Source organism: Ciconia boyciana, chromosome 6 (assembly GCF_034638445.1).
Source record: "Ciconia boyciana chromosome 6, ASM3463844v1, whole genome shotgun sequence".
Lineage (NCBI taxonomy): Eukaryota > Metazoa > Chordata > Aves > Ciconiiformes > Ciconiidae > Ciconia > Ciconia boyciana.
Window position 1 is genome coordinate 48,596,391 of NC_132939.1, and position 13,127 is coordinate 48,609,517.

The following is a 13,127-nucleotide window of genomic DNA, read 5'->3' on the forward strand; positions in this document are numbered from 1 at the left end:
TGATGTTCTCAGCAAGAAGTTCTGTTTGAAACAGACTGAATAGAAGGGGGTTGTCAAGTAAGTGCACTGTCCAGAGAACCCACTGGGACTGCAGAACACTTCTTCAGAAAATTAAAAAAAAAAAATAAAATAAAAGGTCCTGTTTTCAGGTGGCACAGTGACCTGCGAATTATGTCTGAGACACCTACAGTGCTAAAAAAAGACAGTGTTTCAGAGAAGAAGTAGGCTTCCTAAATATGAAAGAAGCCTACAAAATAAAATGGTTTCAATGGTATTCATGTTGCTACAGCACTGTGATAGATTTGGCAAATTTTTTAAAGCACGTTTGTAGTGATTCAACCAGAAGCACTAGAGAGGAGAATAAAAGGAGGAGCATCAGAAACACTTGCATTTCTTTTGACAGCAGAAAATTCTGCTGTGATGTGCTGTTTGAGACCACAGTAATGCAGAATTGTATCCAATTTGTTTAGAATACAGATATCCAAACAAATACAACTGTGCAATATTGTTATTTCCATAACATTTTAAAATCAATATGACACATCTCTTCTAGTAGAGAACAAAACAGAATAAATAAATGATCATTAAACCCTGCTATTAGAATTTTTACAGCCACATAGCAGTGCCCTTCAACATGCTTAATACAGATGGGTGAGATTCAGGTGCTGTTAAGTGCCTTACCAGAGGTGATCTGATAAAACTGTTCTGGTCAGAAGAATAATTCTAAACAGCTTATAACAGATATATGCTGAACCTGAAATCATTATATGAATTTCCACTAATTTTGAGGAAATTTGTTTTTGTTTAATATTTATCACTTCTTTCTTAAACGATTCTTACAAACTGAAGAACCTAAAATCACAAATGTGTCTGCACAACACTGTACAATGACTCTTATAATAAATATTAGGACAGAGGTAATTTCTGAATATTTTTTCATTATTAATAATGTTATGAAATGTTACAAAAAAACAAATGTCAGAACAATTCCTGTACAGGGGTAAATAAGCTCATAGGAAAGATTAATGTCACAGGTCTTTCATTTCATGATATTTCAGGAATACAATAAATTTCGTTTAGGAGGACTGCAGAAACAAATACAAGAGAATAGCATAATCCCAGAAAACCTTTGGTGTATAAATTACATAAATTATTACAAGAGTTCATGGGGCTCACTCTTGGTGCTCTTTCATTTAAGTGTTTGGCAATAGCTGAATTATTAAGGGTGCATCACTCCTATAGCAGATGGAATTACTACTGTTCAAAACCAAAAAAGAGTGGAATGGAATTTACTGCAGAGAAAGTTGGTGTGTTTTTGTAAAATGTTCTACTGCTTCCCTCTTTCTGCTTGCAGCTTCATTTCACTGACAGCAACATTAATGGAATCTTCCTTGGTGGCACTTGTATCAAAAGGAGCCATTCTTTTCATAAGTGCTAGAAATAAGTCAGACAAAAAAAGTAACTAAACATCTTCAGAGAAACCCATATGTTTTGCTGACTGACCATCAACGTTTATATGAAACACATATTTCATTATACAATATTATAATTTACACAGCAAGTAATATGGTGTTAATAAATATTCGCTATTCATAATGCTATGAATTGAGAAACTGACTTATTTTTCTAGAGAAACAGATTTTAATACTATATAATACACGCATGGCCAAGAGCTTTCTTATACAGAAGAAATGTAAACTGCTTTTTAAAAAATTCAATAATGCCACTAACATTTATTTTCCATTTAAATTTCCAGCATTTTTGTTTAAGTAAGACAAAACAAACCACTCAGAAAATTCCCGAAGGAATATCTTTACCAATAGCATGGACTAAAGTCAACAAGTCACACTGAACAGGTGTTCATAGGATGCCATGCTGTGTATATACCTTCACAGTAGGGTGCATATATAATGCTTATTTTCAAATACATTATACTGCATCAAAATCTAGACAATATGATTTGACAGAACATCTTATGATAAAGTGCTGGAGGAAAAAAATCCAAACATCTAGCAATTATTTAACAAAAGGCAGAAATTAAGGGGAAGAAAGTGGATATCCCTTACAACATACCCTTCTTCTAATGGCCTTCCTTATATCATAAGCGTGTAAGAAAAGTGGTCCTTCCTGATTGTTTGCAATAAATACCCAGAGCACAATTTTTTAATAGTCCAGTAAAATTGTAGCAGCATATAACCAAAGGCTATTTAATAGGGAACAAGTCTTCACAGTTTGATTAGGAGGAGTGAGATGTTTTCACTTTCAGAGGAATGAAATCACTGTGTCTGGGACATTAGTAAAACAGTGAGTTACCATTTTTCAGCGCACAGTTTTCAGTATTGGTCCAAAACTATGCTACTGCATGCTGTTTCAGTGGTACCTCCTGTGGTCAGTATTCAAAGTGAAAAATCATAAAGAAAATCCATTGCTAAGCTAAATCAATTTGCATTTTTCAAAGTGATGATGTTTCCAGTCATTCCAGGTTCTTATCCTTGACCAGCCTTAGAAGGTTTTGTTCTAGAATGGTGTCCCACAGCATCATGATGTTACAAGGTCTTTTTACTTTTAATTAAGTTACTTGTTTATAAATGTCAATACAAATAGTCTTAAGAACTTATGAAAAAGTATACATAGAGGGATAAAGACAGACATCAGCATAGATTGCAGGAGTTAATTGTTATGACAATAATATCAACATCCAGGACAACTTGTTTTTATTTAACCATGATATCATTCCTACTATATACCATGTTGACACAAGAGTGTTGTGTATCACCAGAGCCAAAGGGTCAGAGAAGACTGTGATCCCAGCTACAGAAGTTGGGAAAACTAGTGGCTATTTTCTTCTCTGTAAAGTCACAGCTTATGAAGCCCTGGAACATAAATTCCCAACAACAATAGAAAGCCTGAAAGCCATATGGCTTCTGGGAAACCATCCAGGTTAAAACCTTGAAGTGATGAACTGTACAAAGAGAAAGGCAGGACCCAATTCACAAAGCTAATGCAAAGCATGTGTAACTCTAGGGACCTTTGTAATATAAAATTTAAGAAAAATACAGTGGCCATGAAAAACAATTTCTGAGGATTATTCTTTAGATAACAACTAGTAGTGACTTTTTAGACCAACTGTTTTGGTCTGATGATAATACAGACTGCAAACCATGTCTAATGAATGCTTCCTTGTATAAATTATTTTCTCAGTTAAACTTCTTCCTTTCTAAGAAAATGGGTATAGAAATAAAAGCTCATTCCCATAGCATCTTTAAAATAGTTTGTTACGGAAAAGCTGTTATAATTGTAGAAATTATACCAGAAACATGAAGACCAGACATAAAACAGAATGTTAATGTTAATTACTTTTCCTTTTAATGGTCTGCTGCACTGGCAACTTTTCACTAAATATATATATGGAAGCAGATGGTTGTTCCCTTATTTATTTTTTCATACTTTTTGTCTCTCTTTCTTCAACCAATTTTAAACTTAAATCCCAGGATCCCCCTTTGCAGATAAATTAAATTATACCAAATGTGTCTGCTCTCCTCCCTGGTGCTCTCTGCAAGTCATAAGAGACCCACATTGGGAAGGGAGCATCTAGTACTACTTATTGACTCTATAATCTGTAAGGTTTCATGAATTTAAGAGAGATGAAGTGGGGAAACATTAAATCACAAAGGCTTGCAAACCGCTTCGAGGTAAAGGAAAAAAAAAGTCAATTCTTCTGTTTCTGGAGAAGTAAGGACATAAATTAATCACAGAAAATAGGTGATGACATTTATAGGTAGATTTATTAAAAGCTACAGGAGGTTTGGGAGCAAAAGACCTCAAATTATACTTCGCTGTCAAAGTCTCAAATTATAACTAATTAATATCATTACTGAAATTAAAAGTTCGTGGTGTTTATGTGACTAACATGACTGAAGTAGCTGATTTTATCATTTGCCACTCACTGGCAATTACAATAAAAGCTCCTTAATGTTAATACCACTGCAGTATTTTCACTGTCCTCAAGAACTATAGCAACAACTTCAAAATACACATTTGACTGGTAGAGATCAGGTTCAACATAAGGGTAAAACATTCAGTCACTAACCAAAGTCTACAGAGTACTTCACATACCTTAGTTCCATAAGCTACCACAGACATCCACAAAAGGGCTGCAAAAGATGTGATGAGACCTATGGGAAACCTATGCCTTCCTGGAATGACAGCTAAAAGCATACTCTAGGACATCTAAAATGACATCAGACATCTTCAACAGGCACCTGACTTGCTCTCATACTTACTTACTAAGCATAAAGAACATATAATAGCACTAACTCTTAGGAGAGAGTCAGCAAAGTGAGAAAGAATCAGCAAAGTGAGAAATAAAGAACACCACCTTCATTCTATCAGTCAAGTCAAACCAGGGACAAGAAAAATATTCTATGCCTACTTCTCTGTTTTAGCTGCAGAAAATTTGACTAATGGATTTTTATAGAATACAAGTGAGAAAATAAAACTCTAAAGATTTTTGTATCCAGTTCCTTTCCCTTAAAAACAAATAGGAAAAAGTGAAACACATTCACTGTTTTCTTAGTTTTTTGCTTTTTAAAAAAAAATTATTATTTTTAAAAATAGCTCTTTACCATCTGGGCAAAAGAACAAAACTAAAAACACTCTCAGTACCATTCTGGGATTTGGAAAATATGAAGATCAGCTTAATTTATTACGTGGAAAATACCTTCCTAAAAGTTTTAAGCAAGAAAAAAAAAAAAGTCCCTCAGCCATGCCTGAGCATGCTTTCAAAAGGAGCCTTCCTCAAATGCTGAATACTTTGCAAATATTTCATAATGATCAACATTGAATCACTACTGTCTTTCATTCATCACTTATTTTTTTACCTCCAGAAAGTTTAGTGCTGGTAAAAACCAGCTGAATCAGAGAATAAATACCCAGAACTGGTTCGTCAGATTGGTATTCAGATCATATGGCTCCTATTCTCTGACAACTGTCTAAAATTGATTAAAAAGTACTAAAGTAACAAAATCCTAGCAAGTTCCATTCAGATTAAGCAATATAAAGATATTGTAATATTTTAGGAACATTTATGCTGCATCTTTCAATTTCAGCAAGTTTTTGCAGTGGAATCACAGAGTTGTTGAGGTTGGAAGGGACCGCTGGAGGTCATCTAGTCCAACATGCCTGCAAGGTATTGGTTATTTCTTTTCTATACCCCAACCAGACTGAGCTGTACTTTGACTTGCAAGACTTTGACAGGGATGAGGTTAGGGAAAATGGAAAAACAACTCTCCATCAGGGGAAACTGTTCCTGAAGTACAGATCAGATGGAGGCATTTGCTTTTATGCTTTATTCCCACTATTGTTATTCAGTATGCTCTGCAAAAAGATATTAATCACAACCCACAGATTCTGAAAGGAAAAGAAACCAATTATCTTTAACCTCATCAGATCAACTCAGGACTTACTGGTGAGCAGTAATGTACTGCAGCACTCATTCCAGGATGCGAAGGTTTTAAAGTGCAATGAAGCCTGAAATAGGACTTTCCATTACATAGAATACAACTTACTGAATAGGTTCCCAGTACACAAACTGGTTATATTGACAAGAAATGGAAGGCGCTATCCTTCTGAAGAAAAGTATTCTGATATCCATGTGCTGATATGCTCAAAAAAAACCTTAAAAAAATTTTTTTTTAAGTTAGTTTTGACACTCATGCAAAGGTGTGCCTGTACCAGATAAAGATCTAATATGTCCTGTCTTTTACTGAGCAGTTCCTAGCTGTATCAGAGATCCTGTGACCTTGCATGACCACAAGTTGTATACGCACTAGGGGATAGAAGGAATAGTTAAAAACAACTATTGAATTAGAAGCAGAATTAGTGAATTCAACTTCCACTGTTAAACTGCTATACAAGCACTAGACTTAACTGGTAGAAATGAAAGATCTGGGAAAGAAACCTTGGCTGAGGATGTCTCTCTGGTCCCTGAAAAGATACACAGCTTACACAGGTATGACTGTTCATGCAGAGATTCAGAATCAAAGTGCAGCCTTTTTTTTTGGTGTAGGTTTGGATGACAAACAGAGTATATTGTATGTCCCAGTTAAAAAAACCCAAACAACTATCAGTGGGATGTAATGAAGTACTTCCTAAACAAAGGCATCCATCCAGTATCTAAAGCTAAAACACAGGAGGACTCTTAAGATGGCTCTAGCATTTTTTTGTTGAAAAGTAGAGTGTCTTACTGTCTCAAGTAAAACAGCTTTAAAAGAGAAAAATACATTACTTGTAGATTTTTTCTGTGAAACAATACTTACAACCTGAATCTGAGAGCAGTGAGCTGGACAAAAAGCTGTTTTGAGTTCGCCAACTAGAAGAGGGAGCAGCCACTTCTATGTTAGAAATTTCAGCATCCATTTTCACATCCTATGGCAGCCAAATAAAAATAATTTCTATCTGTGAATATCAAGCACCTGTAAACTTTAACAAAAAACATACAGTAGCACACATACATGTATATGCTGTCATTTCACACATGCTGGAAAATACTAATTTGAATTCTCAGAATTCTCAGTATTGCAGTTAGGTTCAAATTAATTTGCTTAGGAATTTCATGCCCATTTAATCACTACAAAATCTCTGCAAAAAACTGCTTTGCCTTGAGAAAAGCACTGGGAGCATTGCAAGTTTTTGTCACTACAATAAGTTGTAAAAATGCTCTCTTTCCTGTTTACATCACATCCACAGTTCAGGACAAAGCATAGTGGCAGGGCAGACATCAGTGAATGATGAATTCCTCATCAATGAATGGTCCACATTAATTCACTGAAGTTCCACAAGTAAGTAGGAATAAAAATTCAATCAATTTTCCCTGCCACTGAGGAAATTCAAACTTCATTGATTTCTCATATCAAAATACCTGAAGTTGCTTTTCCATTTTTTTGTTAAACCATTAAATAAAGTCTGAAGTACAATGTTACTACTTATGGCTAGACCCATACAGCATAGCTTTTTGGTGAGTAAAGTCATTTGGTCTATAAGCTAAAAAAAGGAGATAATTTTAAAAAGACCATTTAAACAAAAATCTCCGTAAATCTTTATTAGCACTGCAGCAAGTAGTCCCTAGTTGCAATACCTTCCAAAATAAGATTAAAAGCTTGGCTTGGCATCCAAATTACTCTGTTTCTTGAAATGAGAAGAGATAATAATGCACAAATACATCAGTTCATAAACCACTCAATTTTGCTACTGAATTCTTATCATAAACAGCCTCAGGGAATTTTGTTAAAACATCTTGCAATTTATCATTCATGCTGATACTAAGATTTGAAAACTAAACAGAAAACAAAACAAAATTCAACATTAATTTAGAGATACAATGAGCTTTTGTCCCATCACTGGAGGGATTTACTCCTATTAAGACTAATGGGAATTATACATCTTAATCCCCTTATGTGCTGATGAGAGACTTAATACGTAAAGTGTATGTACAATAACAACTTTTAAAGAATAAAAAAAGTTTTTGTCTTTTCATTCTGCTTCCAGAAATGCTATCTTAGAACAGAGCTTTTAAAGAAGCAAGGTGCATCTACCAGCATCTGCAATACAAAATGGCTTTCTCTTCACAGAAATTTTAACTTACAGAATGTGCCTTTTCTCATGTGCTTCATTTACAATTACATCTGTATGCTGTGTTTGACTAGATGGTCAGTTGTTCGTAGCAGGGAAACTGTCCTAAAATATTTGCATCTACCCATCATAACATTTATCTTTAGTTTTCCTCTAGCTTTCTCTTTTGATTTTGCTTCAGTTGGTATTCTCCATTATTTATTTTATTTTTATATATTTACCTTCTTCTTCCCCAATTTCTTCTTTATCCACTATCACTCAACCCTTTCTTAGTTGAAAAATCACAATTGTTGTACTTGATGATGTTCTGCCAGCCTCTGGCCTCCTTTATTACTGGAAATCTTACATTTTAACACATACTAATAGCAATTATGATTTTCCAGGGCTTCTAAGCAACAGGTATTTTACAGCCATCTGACAAGACTACAGAGGAGTAAGAAGATTGAGTGGGGAACAAATGAAATCATAAGAAAGGAAGAAAAATAACTGGTTTTAGGGGAACATTCAACTTTGGTTTCATTTTTGCTCCTTAAAATGAAAAGAGGCTAGGACACAGGATTAGATAATGCCTGTCTGAGAGTAATGTTGGCAAGCCAGCTGAAAGAAGTGTATTACAAGAAAGGCTAGAAAGAAGATCATAACAGAGGAGACAGATTAAGTCCACAAGTAATTTTATCTAGAACTCCCTTTTTTAAAACATTTTACTAGAACTCCCTTTTTTAAAACATGTATTTTCTTATCACCTACCAAATATCTGTCTACTTTGTATAGCAGAAGCACTATGTTGTGTACAGAATATGTATCAAAACTATCAGAAAGAATGAACTTTGATGTCCTCAAGTCTACATTCTTCCACCAATTTTAGAGACTCCCAACTGACAAATAGTAAAATAAAAAAAAAATAAACAACAATGCATTTGAGTTAGTTCCAAGGGAGGGAAAGAAAGGCAAGCATTAAAAAGGGGTTTTTTTTAGACTAAGCTAGCCTGATCACTCAAATCAGATTAGCACCCGTCTGTTACTTGTTTTTGAACATTCTGTTCTATTTGTAACAGCCGTGACAGCAAAGAGTACTGTATGTCATGCAAAAACCCAATTAGGCCTGACTAAATGGAAGCCATTAAATGCTCTCTGTTGTCTAAAGAAAGAGGAAATATTGTTTTGGAATCAGCTTATTACTGGATTCTGAATATAGAGTTCAAATCACGCAAGCTCAGTAAGTTCAGTCAGCTTAGTGCAATATTATATTCTACCGTCAGCTGATTGCATTCCACTTAGCTTTTCAATGTTTTCCAAATTTCAGTGGCTACTGAATTAGTAACTCTTGTGTGAAGGCAAGAGAAATTCAAGAAACTGAAGATTATCATTAGCAACAGACTGAAAGTGAATCTGCCCTGTTTCTTCCTTTCAATTCTTTCTGACAGAAGAGCAAGATGACTTTTTCAAGTAGCTCAATACCTTCTTACAACAGCAACTTACTAAGCTAAAATACTCTGTACTTATTTTACCTTTTACACTTTTTAAAAGTCCTACTGGTATGTATGTTCTGATTTTAGAGAAGGAAGACTGGTATGGAGGAGGTGGGGAACACAAACAGCTTAAAGTTTTTTTGATACATGGTGTGTCATCTTAGATTTTGAGCTCAACTGTTTAGAGACACTGGTAAGATTCATTGCCAAAGAATCTTGATTTGCTTGTGATAAGTAGTAGAAATACTAGCATGGTTTTTCAGTTCTGATCACTTATTTCAACCATGTCCATAAGAAATTGTAGTTCTGCTGAAGTAAGCTGCTATCACAATGACACGCAGTGAGAAGTGATATGACAATGAACAAGCTAATATGAAGAGAAAGAAAGCCTGTTAACAATTGGAAAGGTGAACTCATTACAGGCAATGTTTCTAAACAAGAGCGCTGGATTTGTATTGCAGGGAGTTAAGAAATTATGCTTAGCCCTGCTATCAGTTCGCTGAGTGACCTTTAGCAAATCACTTCCCCTCTGCTTGCCTGGACGTCGTTTATGTATGAAATAAGACGTCATACACTATCTTTTGTAAAGAATGCAAAGATCAGCTACTGAAAAAATCACTATACGTGATCTACAAATTAATCATCCTTTTAATGGAGGAAACAATTTTCTACATTTATCTTTTACATGAAAGGAGAAGGGAAAATTAAACAAACCAATCAAAAAATTGCTGTAGACAGCAATTTGACAAAGCAGGTAAACACTTCAGAGTAGTAAGACACAGTAAGACACCTTTCTGTGAAATTATAAAGATTTTTGGAAAGTATCCATGGCACTTTACAATGAAGACAACACTTCTGTCATCAAATTTTACATCAGCCATGGCAGCTACATAAACCAGAAACATTCATGTGTGATTTTAGTCTGTGTTTGCACTAGGAGTTAATATACGTCAAATAAGCTTATGTTGCTGATTGAAAGTAATCGGGAAACAAAAGTGGAGTACACACACATACCGTGAATTGTTGGACTCTTTGTTTTGAATCTTCCAGCTGTTGCTGTAGGGAACTCACTATTTCTTTATACTTTGTATACCTTTCCTCAATCATCTCCCTTCGGCAATGGGACTCCTAGAAATGCATTGAAAGATCTAAATGATTTCATAATGTGAAAAGCAGTTAATAAATGTTGGCTGGCTATTGTAAACACTGGTATTGCCAAGGATTTTCAATACAGCAAGAATGAATTAATTACTAACTTTCAGAGGCTGAAATACAGCGGCCATATGAAAGCATAATGTTCTGTACAGAAAAGTAATATTAAAATGAAAATAGGTTAAAATGTGAACAGCCTTATCCTTAACTGGTGAATGATTTCTTGTAACTCTTTCCAAAATTCAGTAATATCATACCTTCTAACATAGAAATTCTGTCATGGTGAAAGATTAATTACAATACTGTAGAAACAAGCACTCGAGGAAAAAAGTGTTCTAAGGATATGACGAAACAGTATTTTCAAATAAGAAAACATAACGCTTCTCACTGAACTAGCTAATGATTCACTTGAACGAATAAAACTACCAGACAACTTGTGAGATATTATCAAAGATTTACTTTCTTTCTTTCTCCCTTCCTATGAAAACATTGAGGGAAGAACTTGCTAGCACTAGAAAGCAATGAATGGCTTTGAAATGCATACATGTATGTATACAATTTCATGCATACAACTTGAGAGTAAAATATGCTATTGTACAAAAAAATCGAATGTATTACTTTCAAATAGAAGAATTAATGAAACTCCAAACTGACATCATTCTCACAGCTAAGGTCTAAAGCTTAGCTCTCTTGAATAATAAATTATTTATTAAACAACACATAGTTGTTGGTAGGGACTCATCTTAAGAAAACAGTCTTTAAAAAACTAAACATCAGAGAGAAGGACACAGGTAAAACTAAACCAAAGAATTTGGGTTCCAATCTTCCAAATGCTGGCTAAGTGATAACTACAGCAAACCAGAAAATGACAATGTAATTTCATAGTTATGTTAAGCAAGAGAAAGCAAGTGTGAAGGAGATTGTGGAAACCCCGCATTCAAGCTTCTGCCTAGCTGAGAGCAGAATTTTTCCTTTAGTAGTGTGGAACCATTGGAAACAGAAGGCAAATGTCAACCTCTGTCAGACCAAAAAGCTATTCTGGGATTACCTGGAACGTGAAATTAAAACTATAAATCTCAACGATATTTTTCTAAAAAAACCCCAAACATTTCAATCAGCATTTGTGTTCCTAACTCTGTTGATGATGACAGCAATAAATAGTGTACAATTATTAATACATAACCTCATGCAAGAACACTTAGAATAAACAATGTTCCAAACAAGTATGTTTTGAAATGTTTATGACTACCTCAGGATGAAAAATTCTATATAACAAATAAAATGCAAATCATTATGCATTTGTTGATCTGTGATTTAATACTGATTTAAAATTTATATTGTGCAATGAGGTTCCAAATTCTTTTTTAGTAAACCACCAACTTCATGTATGGAAAGTAATAATAATACAGCGGTTTAGCCACTTAGCCACTGAAGATCTAATTTGAGGCTTATCACTCTTGACAGTACTCCACCACTACTGTCAATACATCCCGCTGTGTCCAAACAAACACACCTTGATTTGATAGTGATACTGGGAAAATAAGTGAAAATTATTGGCATTATGTCAAAACAAACAAACAAATAAAAAGCTGTAAAGCCCACCTATTTTCACTCATTACTTTAAACATTGAAATAACTGGCATAATTTATTTCAGTACAAAATTTTCATTTTTTAACAGGTAATATCAGAATTCACCACTCAATACAAATATTCTGAACCAGTAATTAGGACTTGCCCTATTATGCCCAGTTATCAATGTTTGCTTACATTATGGAGCACCTCAGCAGTGTTACTAATTAGAACTAAATTTATAACCTCAAAAAAATCTGTATAAACATGAAAATAAATTTCTGTATGTTTTTGTCTATATAATTTGTACATATGTAATTTTAAACATCTTATTAACCAATTTATCTATACATATGGAGAGGACACTGATTAACCAAAATATTTTAGAACTACTGAAAGAGTCAAATGAAATCTTACTCCAATATCTTTGAAATCTTCTAACAGGCTCAGTTTCTCAGGAACAGACTCCAGATGGTCTAAAGCTACTCGAGTACTCTAAAGAACAGAACACAAGATAAAACATAAAAAATTAATCAATTCTTTCAGCCATCTCAAACATTAAAAACCTATTACATCTATGGAAACAGGTTTACAGGTAGGTATGTGTCTGTAAATTAAACAGGTCAACAGTAAAAAGGCTGTTAAGGAAAAAGAAGGACAAAATAAAACACACAGCACGGTTTCCTTAATTTGAATCTCCATGAATAGTAACCAGTTTATTGAGCAGAACAATACTTATTTACAATTTTGGAGTTTATGTAGCCTTCAGAATGAAATTTTCATTTATTGCACTTCAGGGAGTAAAGTACATTTAACAAAAATGTAAATCTATACTCACAATGTTTGTATCTTTGTAGTTAAACACATAATAGAAACTTTTTTTTTTTTTTTTTTTTGCAAACACAAGTATGTGCAGTTAGCACTTAGCTAAATACAGAACAATCAAATTTCATATTTTTGGTTTAGACATATGGGATGTACTGCTGAAAGATAAATTACCACTCTAGGGAGAGTTAGGGTTGGACTCAACAACAAGATTTCACATCCACACCCATGACACAAAAAATCTAATCTATAGCAAGATGCAAAGAACTGAAGAAAATGAGTATCATGTTTTGGGTTTTGTGCACAGGCAAAGTTGGTTGGTCATGCATAAAGAGTAGTCATGCCCCATAAACCAGATGCCTCTGGAGCTTCTCAAAGGCTGCCCTTCTATTATTTGCTGAAGAGCAAGTAGAAACAATACTGTTTGTACTTTCTGAACAACAGTTGGTATTTCCTCCACAATTCTATAAATCATGCTTCTT

General features: G+C 34.2%; 1 protein-coding gene across 9 annotated transcripts in view; it reads right to left on the reverse strand.

Moving 5' to 3' along the window:
- Window positions 1-534: 534 nt before the first annotated feature.
- CEP128 (centrosomal protein 128) overlaps window positions 535-13,127 on the reverse strand; it is a 138,455-nt gene continuing 125,862 nt past the window's right edge. For 3 of the 9 annotated variants that reach the window (XM_072865399.1, XM_072865397.1, XM_072865398.1), the window contains 4 exons: window positions 12,238-12,315; window positions 10,113-10,226; window positions 6,318-6,426; window positions 539-1,434 (listed from right to left, as the gene is read on the reverse strand). In XM_072865399.1, coding sequence (XP_072721500.1) covers window positions 1,328-1,434; window positions 6,318-6,426; window positions 10,113-10,226; window positions 12,238-12,315 — 408 coding nt within the window. In that variant the 3' untranslated portion in view covers window positions 539-1,327. Of the gene's footprint in view, window positions 1,435-6,317; window positions 6,427-10,112; window positions 10,227-12,237; window positions 12,316-13,127 lie in introns of all 9 variants that reach the window. The other 6 variants (XM_072865405.1, XM_072865404.1, XM_072865402.1 and 3 more) reach the window with 4 other exon arrangements.